The sequence below is a fragment of the Myotis myotis genome, unplaced genomic scaffold (genome assembly GCF_014108235.1).
Source record: "Myotis myotis isolate mMyoMyo1 unplaced genomic scaffold, mMyoMyo1.p scaffold_m19_p_2, whole genome shotgun sequence".
NCBI classification, from domain to species: domain Eukaryota; kingdom Metazoa; phylum Chordata; class Mammalia; order Chiroptera; family Vespertilionidae; genus Myotis; species Myotis myotis.
Genome location: NW_023416324.1, coordinates 6,229,746 through 6,245,535, shown reverse-complemented (window position 1 = coordinate 6,245,535; position 15,790 = coordinate 6,229,746). Strand labels below are relative to the sequence as shown.

Here is a 15,790-nt window from a genome sequence, read left to right as displayed (position 1 = left end):
TGAGGCTCTGAACTCAGAGACAGGGGAACAGCAAGAAACATGTCACCCTGTACCCAGAGGAGGAGAGTGGAACCAGTTTCTCTTCCGCCACCTGCAGGTCTAGAACATCCGATCCCCACCCTCTCAGCCAGATTGGGAAAAGCCCATGAGATCGCACATGATGCCCTGGGTGTTTCCACGGCCAGCCAAGTGGTCACTCCTGTTACCCACAGTCTGGATCAGCCTGGGCAGTCTGAACCCCGCCTCAGGGAGGCTGTGGGCAACCCTTACATCAGTGGTTCTCAACCTTCTGGCCCTTTCAATACAGTTCCTCATGTGGTGACCCAATCATAAAATTATTTTCGTTGCTACTTCATCACTGTCATGTTGCTACTGTTATGAATCGTCATGTAAATATCTGATATGCAGGATGGTCTGAGGCGACCCCTGTAAAAGGATCATTCGACCGCCAAAGGGGTCGCGACCCACAGGTTGAGAACCGCTGCCTTACATGCTCATTGACTCTCGCAAAAGGCCACTGCTGACCATTTTTCCCAACGGTGCACACAGACAAAGACCCCCACTCTCCCCCCCAAACCTGTCACATCTACTTCTCTCCCTTCAGACATCAGAAACATGCATTCTCTGATTCTAGAACCTGGAGCAAGAAGAAGATGGTGCCCTAGCCAGTTTGACTCAGTGGTTAGAGCTTCAGCCTGCAGACTGAAGGGTCTCAGGTTCAATTCTAGTCAAGGGCACGTACCTTGGTTGCAGGCTCGATCCCCAGCCTGGTCAGAGCATGTGTGGGAGGTAACCAATTGATGTGTCTCTCTCACATTGATGTTTCTGTTTCTCCACCCCCCCTTCCACTCTCTCTAAAAATCAATGATGGGGGGGAGGGGAGGAGGGGAATATATCCTTGGGTGAAGATTAACAAAAAAATAAAATAAAATAAGACAAAAATATACTTTGTGTGATTAAAAATATATATATTTGTTTTTAAATATTTTTATTGATTTCAGAGAGAAGGAGGGAGAGGGAGAGAGAGATAGAAACATCAGTGATGAGAGAGAATCATTGATCAGCTTGCCTTCTGCACGCCGCACACTGGGGATTTAGCCCACAACCTGGGCATATGCCTTGACCGGGAATCAAACCAAGACCTTCTGGCTCATTGATCAAAGCTCAACTGGCCAGGCTGTGTTTTTTGTTGTTTTGTGTTTTTTGTTTGTTTGTTTTTTTAAAGAAGAAGATAGCAATCTCAATATTCTCCCCTAGCCCCACTCAGCACCACCTCCATCAGCAACAGAGAGGTCCATAAGGCACTGGATGATGGCAGGACCTACACTCACAGCTCCCGGGGGAGGGAGAGATGCTCACAGCCCCTTTATAAACTGGACCATGACCCTCAGAATCCTCGTGGCGCAGGGGACTTGAAGGCAGCCTATGCCGAGGGTGTTCAGCACCCCGTGGAAACCATCTTCCATGTGGTGCCATGTCACTGGGACGCCCAGGTCCTCCAGTCTCTTCTTGTACAGCAGTGAATTGTCCCGGAGAATGTCATACTCACAGCTCACGATGCAGGCTTCCGGGAACCGAGACACTACTTCGTCTTCTGCAAGCATGGGCGAGTTCAGCAAATCCAGGAGGAGGTCTGTCTCCAGGTAGGCAGCCTCATTCAGGGGCGCACGGGCCACCTGGCGGTAGCCTCTCTTCTTAAACCTCTCCGGGATGTTTTCGGGGTCCAACCACTTTCTGTACTTTTCCCAGACTTGGGCAGGCATATGGGCGCCTTTCAGGATAGCATTTTTCCACTGGGGGCTCACGTCCAGGTAATAAGACATACAGAGGAAGGCAAAATCCAGAGTGATCAGTGGGACATTCTTGTTCTGCTGGAAGGAAGGCAGCTGGTAATCCAGGATTTGGAGAGTGGGGTAGATCAGAAGCTGGGCCCGGATCTTGGGCAGATCTGAACGATCCACAAATTTTTGACAAGCTGCCACGGCCACTCCCCCTCCCGCGCTGTCACCACAGACCACAACCCGGGCTGGATCCACCCCATACATGTCAAGGGACTTCAGGAAGTGGGTGGTGGCCACAAGGCAGTCTCTTATTGGCACCGGGAACCTGTGCTGGGGCGCCAGGCGGTATCTAGAAGGGAATCAAGGAACATGGTTTACACTCATCGCCCCAGTAGAGCCCCCAAACACCTGTGCTTTGCATCCTGGGCTCCAAGTTCTTCCATTAACTCCTCCTTTTGAGATCTGAGCAGTTAAAGTTAAGGTCTGGGGCTTAAATGAGCTCAGAGACAGAAAGTCCTCAGTGCTCGGCACATGGGCTCTGTAAGAGGCAGCTGCTAGTCCCACTGTCTCCAGGTCAAGTTAGGGGACACGTTGTGACCTCAAGAGCCCTGCCATCCACCAATTGGCCCACAACTTAGCTATCACCACCAGGAGCCCCCTCCCTCAGAACCTACCTGCTGGGGCTGCCCCGGCTCACACCTGTTCCCTGTTTTTTGGATTCCTCTTACGAGCAGCTGGCCTGGGTTTAGATTGTAAATAAGGCTGCCATGCTCACAGGTCTTTGTGGCCTCGCCTCTTGAAGACTTATCAGTGGTTCTCAACCTTGGCTGCACATTAGAATCACCTGGGAATCTTTTTAAAATCCTGATTTCTGGGCCTCATCTTCTGGAAATTCTGTTTCTTTGTTATGGGGTGGGGCCACAACATTAGTCACAAAGAAACAGAATTTCCGGAGGATGAGGCCCAGAAATCAGGATTTTAAAAAGATTTCCAGGTGATTCTAATGTGCAGCCAAGGTTGAGAACCACTGACTTAGATACCACCAATTGCCAGCAGATAACATACTAGTATGCACCTCCTTCAGATCAACCACCCCAACTCCAGCCCCTGGCTTCACGCAGGGGCAGCTGTCACGCGGGTTCGCCAGCCTGGCATTTTTCAAGAGATTCCAGAAATCTGAGTTTGGAGAGAAATTTCACTCTTCTAAATGCTGGCCTCTCACTTAGGAAATGCTTTATGGGATCCACAAAGCTTCTGCCAGCCCTGTCCGTTCTGATGCCCCTCTTCTGAGCTGCCTGGGACGGCAATGCTTTCACTCCTAAACCCTATCTCCTTGGGAGTCACAACATAACTTCCTTGCAGGTATTTGCTGGTACATTTTACTGACCATCTCTTGGTGTAGCACAGTGGTCGGCAAACTGCGGCTCGTGAGCCACATGCGGCTCTTTGGCCCCTTGAGTGTGGCTCTTCCACAAAATACCACGTGCGGGCGTCCATGTACAGTGCGATTGAAACTTCGTGGCCCATGCGCAGAAGTCGGTATTTTGTGGAAGAGCCACACTCAAGGGGCCAAAGAGCCGCATGTGGCTCGCGAGCCGCAGTTTGCCGACCACTGGGTAGCACAACCAGAGCAGTACGACATGTAAGGGCCAACAATTGGATCCAGATTTCCATTCCCCCTGCAGAAACAGTTTTGGAGCCAAGAACTGTAAGGTGACGTGCTATCCGGGTCTCTCTCCCTCAGCCGGGACTGACATCTATTTTTTCACTCTACTCAGCTAGCTGTGCCACAGGAAAGCCGGGAACTGGAGCCCCACCAAGATGTTGGCAATTGGTATTTCTTCCTGGGGCGTGCATTTCAACAAAACTGCAGGAGAAGCGCCATCAGAGGCACCTCCCAGCCCCAGTGGGACCCTGTGTTAGGCAGGAGGACAAGGCCACACCACGGCAGTGACCACTCCTCATATGTGTCCAGTTTGCCTGACATGGAGGCCAAGGGAGGGGGGCTTCCCAGGGAGGGGGTCTGCCCAGATCTCTCCTGCCCCATGTCCACCAAGCCCTCTTCACCGCCTTTCCAGGTTGGGTGGGTGACTCTCCAAAATCAGTTAGGAGAGAGAGTGGCTTTTTAATTTTTCTCCCTTCCTTTGATGGATCTCGCTAGGGTGGACTGCCCTCCGGAGAGCACTTGGAAATGGTGTGATGGTGCTTGTGGTTGTCCTGGTGATGGCGCAGAGCTCTGTGGGCATTTAGTGGAGAGACGTGCCGGGCTGTTCTGCTCAACCAAGAGCATTCCACCCAAAAGTGTTGCACTGTGAAGCTCGGCAGCTGGCCTGCTTAACGCAGCCCACCCCCGACCCAGCTTCCAAATGGTGCCACACACAGAACACCCCACTGAAGCATACCCACGGGCTGCCCACAGGAAGGAGGGCCTGTTCTCTGCCTCTCCGTCTCTCCCTCTTCCTTCCTCTCCTCCTTGTTGATGTCCGTGTTCCTGATGTCCTTCAACTCCTTGCTATCTGAGTCACTACCTCCCGCCCCCTCACTCCAGGTCACAGTATGGTTTCTCTGGCCCTCCCCTCTCTCCCCTTTACTCACCCAACTATTAAAACCACCGAGTCACTCTCCTTGCACAAACGACAGCATATTGTGTGGTACATTTCTGGAAAATAAGAGGCTTTCTTAATTCACTAGGAAAGCTAGTGGGCTTCCTTTACCCATCATCGGCAGCCCCTGCTCACTGGCAACCACCACGTGAGTGTTCATTGACAATATCTGAGAATCTGTTAGGCCATCAGTACAGGGGTTCTGTGTGTGAACTCTGGATTCAGACCCAAGTTTGAATCTCTACATTGCCTCCTTTTCATATCTATATTAATAAAAGGGTAATATGCTAATTAGACTGGGTCAACCAGACATCTTCTGGTCATCCGGTCCTCCTTCTGGACAAAGCCATGGTGGCAGGGCTCTGGCAAAGGCAGTTAGGGGCAATCAGGCAGGCAGGGGAAGGCAGTTAGGGGCGATCAGGCTGGCAGGCAGAGGTGGTTAGGGGCGATCAAGCAGGCAGGCAGGTGAGCAGTTAGGAGCCAGCGAGAGGGATGTCCAATGGGTCCTAGATTGGAGAGGGTGCAGGCCAGGCTGAGAGAATCCCCCCCCCCCCCCGCATGAATTTCATGTACCGGGCCTCTAGTCCTATATAATAAAAGAGAAACATGCAAATTAACCATCACTCCGTCACTCCGCCACTCTGCTACACCCACCAGACAATCAGAGGGACTATGCAAATTAACCCAACAAAGATGGTGGTTAATTTGCATATGCAGGTGCTGGGGACCAATTCCAGCATGTCATAATTTCAAGAGCTTCATCAAAAGGTTGATGAGACTTGGGGACTCAACAGGGTTGAGTCACACATGTAGTCACCTTTTGGGAATGGCTAAAGGCATTTCCCCAAACCTGAATAGGAAACTGATTGTGGCTGCCAGACAGTTAAAGGGCATCTTAATCTGCATGTTATTGCCTCCTACTGGCCAAACACCTGAACAGCCGTAGGCTAATTCCCCCAAACTGACAATGCTTCTGTACCCTTTGAAAACTTACCCTTTGAAGTGTATTATCTCCACCTTGCCTTAGGACAAATTGTGTTAATAAAAGCAAGGGTCCTAGACAAGGAGGGAGTCTTCAGTTCCTTTAGCTGAAGGTCCCCAATGCCTTTCAAAATTATATCTCATCTCCGGACTCTTGATTAGTCTCTGGATTTCTATGCCATCTATGCACAGCCCCTTTTCCAGATTCCTGAACCCTTCTCGATTCTGGGACAAGAATCCCGGCATGCAGGCGCAGGGTGAAGATTGAAGACAACTGAAGATGGTGGCGATCACAGAGCTGGAGCGAGTAGGAGGCCTGGGTTGCTCCCGGAAACAGAGGAAGCCAAGCTTCCCACCAGCCCTGGACTCCCCTCAAGGAGGGGCTGGGGGCCTGGGCTCCACTCAAGAAGTAGCTGGGGGCCTGGGTCACCAAGGGCGGCCCAGGCATCCAGCCAGCCCTGGCCTCTGCTCGAGGAACTGGAAAAAAAAAAAAAAGGAGGGGCTGGGAGCAGCAGGAGCAGAGAAGCCAAGCCTTGCTGCTGCAGTCAGACCAAAGGCCTGGGTCCCAGGTGCCGGAGGAAAACCAGTGCCAGCAGCCAGGGGAAGGAAGGCCTTTTGCACAAATATTCGTGCAATGGGCCACTAGTATATATATAATATCCTACATCCGTGGTCGGCAAACCGTGGCTCATGAGCCACATGCGACTCTTTGGCACCTTGAGTGTGGCTCTTCCACAAAATACCACGTGCGGGCACACACATACAGTGTGATTGAAACTTCATGGCCCATGCACAGAAGTCGGTATTTTGTGGAAGAGCCACACTCAAAGGGCCTAAGAACCACATGTGGCTCGTGAGCCATGGTTTATCAAGCCGCAGTTTGCCGACCACTGTCCTATATAATACCAATATGCAAATTGTCCCCTCGACCAGGAGTTCAACCAGGAGTTTGACCAGGGCACAGGGCTGGCTGGCCAACTGCCCTCATCCCCTCCACCTGGCCAGCCGATCAGGGTGGGCCTGCCAGAACCCACCTGTGCATGAATTTCATGCAGGGTAGGGTCCCTAGGCCTGGCCTCCCTGCTTCCTGGCCTCCTTCTTCCCTCACTCCCTCAGCACCCTGCTGCCCCCGCTGGTCACTCGCCATGTTCTGCGCCACCCCCTGGTGGTCAGCACACATCATAGCGAGCGATCCAACTCCTGCTCTCCTGGTGAAACTCCCAGTGGACAATTTGCATATTCGCCTTTTATATAGAGAGATATATTTTTAAATTGATTTCAGAGAGGAAGGGAGAGGGAGAGAGAGAGAAACATCAATGATGACAGAGAATCATTGATCTGCTGCCTCCTACATGCCCACAACCCAGGCATGTGCCCTTGACAGAATCAAACCCGGGACCCTTCAGGCTGCAGGCCGATGCTCTATCCACTGAGACAAACCAGCGAGGGCTATGTTGCCTCCTTTGCACTTGAGTTGAAGCAGTGTGAGGTATGTCCCTTCTCTCTCTGATGCTTGCGTTTTTCTCATCTGTAAAATGGGGATAGTGATCATCAAAGGGCATGGGGGTTTTCAATGATATAATGCACACAAAGGGCTTCCTCTGTGCCTGCCATGTAAATACTAATAATTATAAATATTAATTAATAAATTCAATGTTGCCCTGGCCGGGTGGCTCAGTTGGTTGGAGTGTCATCCTGTGCACTGAAGGGTTGTGGGTTTGATCTCCGGTGGAGGTGAGTAGGGAGGAAAGTGATCAATGTTTCTCACATCTCTCTCTCTCTCTCAAATCAATGAAAAATATCTTCAGGTGAGGATAAAAATTAGTCAATACTTGCTGTTCCTGTCCTTCAGTATGCAGACATACCCACACCATGGCTGCATCCAACCCCTATTCTCAAAGACTCCTGCAATAGATCCTGGCATTCCACAGACTAGAAAGCACCAGAAAGCTGTTCCCCGCCCTCCCCCCACCCCCACCCCCACCCCGAAATTCCTACAGTTGGGGGAGGGGGAGATTAAGAGAATAAAATTGTCTCAATTGTGAGTTTTTTCTCTCATTAATTTTCCTTGAATCTTTGGTCTTCACGTCTGTTTATCCCAGAATGTGTCTCAAGGAACTCCTGATGTGAAACAAAACGACGTGTTTTAGTCAATTTCATGTTTTAGGAGTCCTTATTTCCGACTAAGTAGAAGCGGTGGCCACACAACAGTGTGAATGTACTAAATGCCACTGAATTGTGCACTTTCAAACGGCGGATTTTATGTTATGTGAATTTCACATGGATAGACGGCACCCCCCGCTTTCCGAAACTCTGCTTTTAGGAAACACCTACATTAGCTAGTACCTGTTTTTGGCTAACCAAAGGAAGTCCCAAGTGGATTTTCACTTTTACAAAGGAAAAAAAAAGGTGAAAAGTAACAGCGTCTGTTTTGCAGAGAGCCCTTATGGAGGCAGCACCACCTCCCCCCCTCCACAACCCCTACCCCTACCTCCACCCCCACCTCCATCCCCACCCCCACTCCAGCAGGGAGAGTGGCCCCAGCCAAGCTCCTCCCACGGGAACACTCCTCATCTCAGCCTCCAGCTCAGAGCTCTGAACTGAGCATCTGGGCTTTATCTCAGCTTATTTTGTGCAACCACTTGCAAGCGGTGTCCTAAGAGCATTCCTTCTTTGCTTGACATCATTTCGGCTTAGGAAGGCTGTCCTCCGGACGCCCTGCTTTCGCATAGTGGGGAGGAACCTGCACAGGCATCCATTGCTCTCTTCCTTCCAGAAAGAGATCAATACATTCTGTATCTTTGCTGCCTGAACAAACTGGGACCCGCTAGCTGCCCCGGGGTTCCCAGGTCATCACAGGGGCGTCCAGACCCCAGAAGATGACAGGAGTCGGCCTGTCACACCGCAGGCCGGGTCTCAGGGGAGGACTCTTACTAAAGCTTCCCACGACCCCCCCGCCGCCGTGGAAGAGCAGGATGCCGGGCCGGAGGCTGCGGGAGGTCCTCCTGGGCCGGTACAGCTTCACGGGGATGGTCCCGAAGAGGAGGTCGGTGACCACCACATCCGGATCCTTGATGAACGGCAGCAGGTCGTGCACGAAATGGACAAACTGGGGCATCGAACAGATTCTCAGTTTCTCAAGAATCATCCCCTGTTGGCCAGAGAAGAGGAAATGTAGTGGGAAGGATTTCGGGGTGTCCCTGGGAGTCCTGCCGCCCCTCGACCACACATCCCCTCCGCAAAGGGGCGGGCCCCCATCCCCTGAGCAGAAGGTTCCAGGCACAGCCCAGCCCTGCAGACCAAGCTCTGGCCACTTCTGAGGGTTCCTCTACCTGGAACTCCCCACCCCCACCAGGTGCCTGCTCCAGCTGGGCCTGGACCTGACATTCCTTCCAGGGACACGGCCCCTTGGACCTCCCCCCCCCCCCCCAACGAACCCCATGCCCCCACCAGCCAATCTGGCCCTCCCAGTTGTTGCTATTTTTAAGACATAATGACTGCATTGTGGGGTGTGTTTTTTTTCTAAAAGGGGAGGGTGGAGTTCTTATCTTTTAGAGATACCTATGGAAATAGTTTTGGATAAAATAATACGATATCCAGCCAAGCCAGTATGGCTCAGTGGTTGAGCATCCACCTATGAACCTGAAGGTCACTGTTCAATTCCTGGTCAGGGCACATGCCAGGGTTGCAGGCTTGATCCCCAGTGTGGTGGGGTGTGCAGGAGGCAGCCGGTCAATGATTCTCTCATCATTGATGTTTCTCTCTCTCTCTCTCTCCCTTCCTCACTGAAATCAATAAAAAAAAATTTAAAAAAATACAATATCCAGGACTTGCTTCATAAGCAAATAGGAATGAGGGACAAGTTGGGGACACAGATGAAGCAAGATTGGCCAGGGGTCACTCAAGCTGTGGGGTGGGGACATGGGAATTCTTTCTACTATGGGTGTATGTCTGAAAGTTTGCATCATAAAAAATATCAAAACAAAGTGGGGTCTGCCCCTGGGCACTGTCTTTCCAGGGTTCCCGACCTTTTCCGTGCTGAGGCCACTGGGCTGAGAGTGAAGCCTGTGACCTCGTGGCAGAATGTTTTTGAATACATAGGTGGGATTGCGAAGGAAGGCAGTTTTATCTATTTATATAAAAGGCTAATATGCTAAGCGTCCAACCCTCTGACCAGTTGCTATGACGCGCACTGACCACCAAGAGGCAGACACTCAGCGCAGGAGCTGCCGAGCTGCAGTGACTTGGCAGTGGCGGTTCTCAGGTGACACACCCCAAAACCAGAGAGGAGGGAGCCCGATTCCTCACGGGGCCACACGATTCCATCTTTGGCCATGGGGTATGTTGTTGCTAGGGCACCGTCAACCCGAATATGGTTTACTGCACACGTGTCTGTGTTCCACACCCTGTAGACAGCAACTTTGCAGAGTGCCCCATCACACTCCGGGACCCACCTCCCCCCTGCCCTGGGGATGTCAGAGAGCTGGTTTTGGCCTGATCCCCACAGGCCAGACCAAGGGACCCCACCTGCCAGAGGGACCCCGCTCACTCCGCAGATGCCCTTTGAGCCCCAGCGCCAACCCTAGGTGCAGCTGGCCAGGAAGGGACCATGGGAGGTTGGCTCCAGGGTGTGTCCGGCCCATCTCACCCAGTCCCACCCCACCAGCCACCTTCTAAATAATTTCCTTTCAATGTGCACGAATCCATGCACCAGGTCTCTAGTTTTGATATGATCATCAAAATATTGAAGTGAATGTGTGATGTCATACTATGTGGGCTTCCTTACTAGCACACTAAACAGCAAGATCCGGGGGCTGGTCTCATACTATCATCATCTCAAAGGAATGGGGTACACACGGGAGTTTTCACAGAATCTGCCACCTCTGTAATATGTTCAGAAAATATGTGATCCCTCTGGTGACTAGTCACACCTTCTGCTGTCACAGCTGTGGATTACCACCCTTGTTTAGAATGGAAAGAAATCGTATATTTCATTAGAAGTTAGTGAAAATGGGGTGATTTTTATCCCATCCAAATTCACAGACACCCTGCCTTCTGTCACCCTTGGGGGCTTTGGGAACCCCATTAACAATCCCTGCCATACCCCACTGCCCTGTCTTACTTCCCCATAGCACTTGCCACTCTGTAAATCAGTTTTTATTGTATGTTGCTGTCTCTCCCCCCCTCCCTGCCCCCTCCCATACCCCAGTCTTCCCTGCTCAGCAGGAAGACTCTAGCTGAGACTTTTTTGGCCATCACTGATCCTCAGAGCTAGAACTGGCGGTGGCAGGTAGTAGCTGTACAACACAGACATCTGTATAGAAAAAAACAAATCAACAAACAGTAATACGGCTAATATTTATGGAGAGCTCACTCTGTGCTGGGCCTTCAGACACACACTCAACTCACTGCCTCGCCACAACATGCTATGAAGTCGGGACTGTTATTTCCCTGTTTTGCAGAGGAGGAAATGGAGTCACTGTGTTTGGGAACCCGGACTGTAGACTATGAAGGTCAAGGCCAGGAAGAGGATAGGAGTGGTTCATCACCTGACCCTGGGCAAAGAAACCTGTGGTTCCTGGGTTCTTCTCCATCAAGGGTTTCCTATGAGAACAGGCGTTTGCAATCGCTGGTCATTACATAAGAGACTTAAGAAACGGATTTTCTACCTGCTGTTTCTGCCAGCCCTCGGAACAGCATGGCAAACCCTTATTGCCAACCTCAATACGATTCTTGCCATGACCTACTTACATGGATTTCATTGAACTACACACACCAAGAACAGCAAGCAGAATCTAATGACATAAACAGTTTTCCATCTTGCCCAGCCAATGTGACTCAGTGGTTGAACCAAGAGGTCCCCAATTTGATTCCTGGTCAGGGCACATGCCCTGGTTTCAGGCTCGAACCCCAGTAGGGAGCGTGCAGGAGGCAGCGGATCGATGCCTCTTTCTCATGGATGTGTCTATCTCTCTATTCCCTCCCCCTCCCTCTCCCAAAAAGAAAGAAAAGAAAAAAAGAACAGTCTTCCATCTCTCCAAGGCAAATTATATCCTATACTAGAGGCCCGGTGCACAAAAATGTATGCACTCGGGGGGGAGATAGGGTCCCTCAGCCTGGCCTGTGCCCTCTCGCAGTCTGGGACCCCTCGGGAGATAACGCCCTGCTGGCTTAGGCCTGCTCCCGGGTGGCAGAGGGCAGGCCCAATCCCTAGGTGCAGCCCCTGGTCGGGCTCAGAGCAGAGCTGATTGGGGAGTTGGGGCACCGCCCCCTGTCATGCACAGAGCAGGGCAGATCGGGAGGTTGTGATGCCACGCTCAGTCACGCTCAGGGTAGGGCCGATTGGGGGGTTGGGGCACTGCCCCTTGTCACACTCAAGGCAGGGTTGATGGGGAGGTTGCAGCGCCACCCCCTGTCACGCACAGAGCAGGGCCAATCAGGGGGTTGGGGCGCTGCCCCCTGTCACTCACAGAGCAGGGCCCATCAGGGGGGTTGGGGCTCTGTACCCTGTCACTCACAGAGTAGGGCCGATAGGGGAGTTGGGACACTGCCCCCTGTCACACACAGAGCAGGGCGGATCAGGGGGTTGGGGTGCCGCACCCTGTCACACTCAGGGCAGGGCCGATGTGGAGGTTATGGCTCTACCCCATCACACACAGAGCAGGGCCCATGGGGGGCAGTTGGGGCACTGCCCTCTATCACCCACAGAGCAGGGCCGATCAGGGGGTTTGGGTGCTGCACCCTGTCACACACAGAGCTGCAGGGTGATCAGGGGGTTGGGGTGCCTGCCCCTATCACGAACAGAACAGGGCAGATAGGGAGGTTGTGGCCCCGCCCCCTGTCACACACAGAGCCGCAGGGCGATCAGGGGGTTTGGGCGCTGCCCCCTGTCACACTGACCCCAGTGCCGGGAGGCCTCGCTGCTCTGCTGATCCTGGTGCTGGGAGGCATATTACCCTTTTACTATATAGGATAGAGGCCTGGTGCATGGGTGGGGGCCGGCTGGTTTGCCCTGAAGGGTGTCCTGGATCAGGGTGGGGGTCCCCACTGGGGTGCCTGGCCAGCCTGGATGAGTGGATGATGGCTGTTTGCAGCTGGTCACACACCCTTCAGGGTGGGGGGTCCCCACTGGGGTACCTGGCCAGTCTGGGTGAGGGGCTGAGGGCTGTTTTCAGGCTGGCGGGTGACTGAAGCTCCCAACCTCTCCTTTTTTTCTTTTTCTTTTTTAATTCTGGGCCAGCTTTAGCTCTGAGGCTTGACTCCAGCTCTTAGGCCTCAGCTGCTGAAAGCAGGTATCTGGTTTGTTTGGGTTCTATAATAGAAATGCTGTTTCAACTCGAGCTCTGAGATCCTGGCTGGCTGAAAGCAGGTTTCTGGGGTTTTGTTTAGCTTCTATATTTGTAACAATGTTTCAAACTGCAAGCTCAGAGGCTGGCAGCGGCAGGCGGGGAATGTTGGAGTCCTCCGTCACTGAAGCAAGCAAGCCTCATGTTCGCTTCAAGCTGCCTGGCTGCCGGCCGCCATCTTGGCTAGCAGTTAATTTGCATATCGCCCTGATTAGCCAATGGGAAGGGTAGCGGACGTACGGCTAATTACCATGTTTCTCTTTTATTAGATCTACACTAATAAAAGAGAAAAATGGTAATTGGCGTACGGCGCTACCGTTTTCATTGGCTAATCAGGGCTATATGCAAATTAACTGCCAACTAAGATTGACAGTTAACTGCCAACTAAGATTGGCAGTTAACTGCCAACAAGATGGCGGTTAATTTGCATATGTAGGCACAATGCAGGGAGGTGAAAGGGAAAGCAGGAAGAAGCCCCCTGCCACTGACAGTGATCAGAAACCCAGGGGGGAGCTAAGAGCTGGGGGGCAGGGCAAAGGCGGCTCCAGGGCCGCCTTTGCCCTGCCCCCCAGCCATGATCAGAGAATCAGGCGCCTTTGCCGCCCTGGCCAGTGATAGCAGGAAGTAGGGGTGGAGCCAGCAATGGGAGCTGGGCACGGTCGAAGCTGGCAGTCCCAGGAGCTAAGGGTCCCTTGCCTGGGCCTAAAGCGGAGCCCATGATCGTGGGCCCGCTGCAGCTGCGGGTCCCCGCTGCCCGGGCCGGGCGCCCAGGCCAGAGGTGTTAGGTCTGGGCAGGGGCAGAGCCTGCAACCGCGGGGAGCTGGGGGGGCAGAGCCGGGGATTGGGGGGATATGATGGTCCCCTTGCCCAGGCCTGAAGCCTGGGTCAGAGGTGTCAGGCTTGGGCGGGGGGTGGAGCAAGCGATCAGAGGGAGATGGGGGTCCCCTGCCCAGGCATGATTCCTGGGCCAGAGGCCTCAGGCCTGGGCGGGGGTCAGAGTCAGTGATCGGGGGGAGATGGGGGTCCCCTGTCCAAGCCTGACACCTCTGGCGGAGGCGTCAGGCCTGGGCAAGGGGCCGATCAGGCGATCGGAGGGTGATGGGGGTCTACGCCTCTGGCCGAGGCATCAGGCCTGGGCAAGGGGCAGAGCCAGCAATCGGAGGGGTCTGGGGGGTCCCCTGCCCAGGCCTGACGCCTGGGCCAGAGGCATCAAGCCTGGGATGGGGGCATAACCAGTGATGGGGGGAAATGAGGGTCCCCTGCCCAGGCCTGAGGCCTCTGGCCCAGGAATCATGCCTGGGCAAGGGGCTGATCCTGTGATTGGAGGGTGATGGGGGTCAACGCCTGAGGGCTCCCAGTATGTGAGGGGGGGCAGGCTGGGCTGAGGGACACTCCCCCCGCCCCCCGTGCACGAATTTCGTGCACCGGGCCCCTAGTAGGATAATAAAAGGGTAATATGCAAATCGACTGAACGACTGGTCGCTATGACACACATTGACCACCAGAGGGCAGATGCTCAATGCAAGAGCTGCCCCCTGGTGGTCAGTGTGCTCCCACAGGGAGAGTGCTGGCTCAGTCACAAGCTGGGCTGACATCTGGGGAACGCAGCAGTGGTTACAGGAGCCTCTCCCACATCCGCGGCAGCACTAAGGATGTCTGACTATGGGAACAGGCCTATGCCGTCAGTCAGCCATCCCCAGAGGGCTCCCGGACTGCTAAAGGGCGCAGGCCAGGCTAAGGGACCGGCCCCCCCCCCCACCCCCCACCGCCAGAGTGCACGAATGTCATGCACCGGGCCTCTAGTGTATCTATAAAGCCACCTTCTGTAGTTTTGTTCATCTGTACTAACTTGCTAATTTGCTAATGTACCTCTTTATTTTGTCATTGGCCAGCTCTAGCTAGCAGGTGGGTAGTAAGGGGCTCCCAAAAATTCAGAACAACACATTCCTGTCCTCATGGCCTCACAGCGTGGTGAATGCGGTGAGACAGGAGACAGGCCAGGGACGGGGAGCAGGCCTTTTCTTCCTTGGAGGATGGGAATCATTCTTTGAATTTTGTGGCTCTCAGCCCATTCGGCTTGGGAAACCCTGGGAAGAGGGTGAGAGCCACTGGTTACCTAATGAGAACGATTCAGGTTTGAGAATACACTGTCAGCCTCTACCACCAGGATATTAGTGTTAATTCAACTAGAAGCTTCTGCTCTGCTTTCCCAACTCTCTCCTTAACCTTCCCAACGAGGGGACAAATAAGGGGATAAAGCTCACCCATGCCACCAACAGCTGTAACGCGCAGTGCAGTACCCGCAGCTTCACAGGGTGGCCGATGCCCACAGGGATGTCCACAGTGAAGAGACAGCTGCAGATCACCCACAGCCCAACCCCCAGGAAGAGCAGGCAGGGGGTCCCGAGGAGGGCCAGGAGGACCGCCATCCCGCTGTTTCCACCACTGAGGAAGCCACCAGCAGCCGTGCTCAGCACACGCCGCTTCGGACACAGTGTGGAGCCAGCAGACCGCCGACACTTATATCACAACCTGCCTTCCCCACCTCCTCATGCCCCAGATGCCCAGGCCAGGTGAGTCACAGACTCGAATGAGGACCTGGCTCCACAAGGCCCACAAAGAGGAGAAAGTGGTGTAGGCAACCTGGCCCGGCTGGAAACCGGGGCTCCCGGGTTCCAGCCTCCATCCTGGCACTGCGGCCAGAGAGGGCCCTGCGCTAGGAAGTTGGCAAGGACATCTCTGCCCTTTGACCTCACTGGCTGCTCCCGAGTCCGCCCAGGAGGCCTCAGGGCTTCTGCGCTGTTCTCTGTGCAACACTCTTCCCTCAGACGTCAGCTGATTCAACCCTCCCCTACTGCCGCCTCTGCTCTCATGTCACCTTCCCAGGGGGGCCGCCCTGGCCACCTTATTTCAAATTGTAACCCCCGACCCTCACCCCACCCACCCCCTGCCACACACACACACACACACACACACACACACACACACCCCTGCTTAATTTATAATTATGTCTTTTATTACCATCTGACATAGTACCATGCTTCACTTGTTTATTGTCTGTAGCACATAACTTCTGGGG

At 53.5% G+C, this 15,790-nt stretch overlaps 1 protein-coding gene across 1 annotated transcript; it reads right to left on the bottom strand.

Moving 5' to 3' along the window:
- Positions 1–1,064: 1,064 nt before the first annotated feature.
- Positions 1,065–15,283, bottom strand: LOC118677174 (arylacetamide deacetylase-like 3). The gene is made up of 4 exons (XM_036352040.1): positions 14,976–15,283; positions 8,300–8,516; positions 4,377–4,440; positions 1,065–2,130 (listed from the first exon to the last, which is right to left on the bottom strand). Exons 1-4 carry the CDS (start codon positions 15,138–15,140, stop codon positions 1,356–1,358), a joined length of 1,221 nt encoding a protein of 406 aa, XP_036207933.1. The 5' UTR covers positions 15,141–15,283; the 3' UTR covers positions 1,065–1,355.
- Positions 15,284–15,790: the final 507 nt, after the last annotated feature.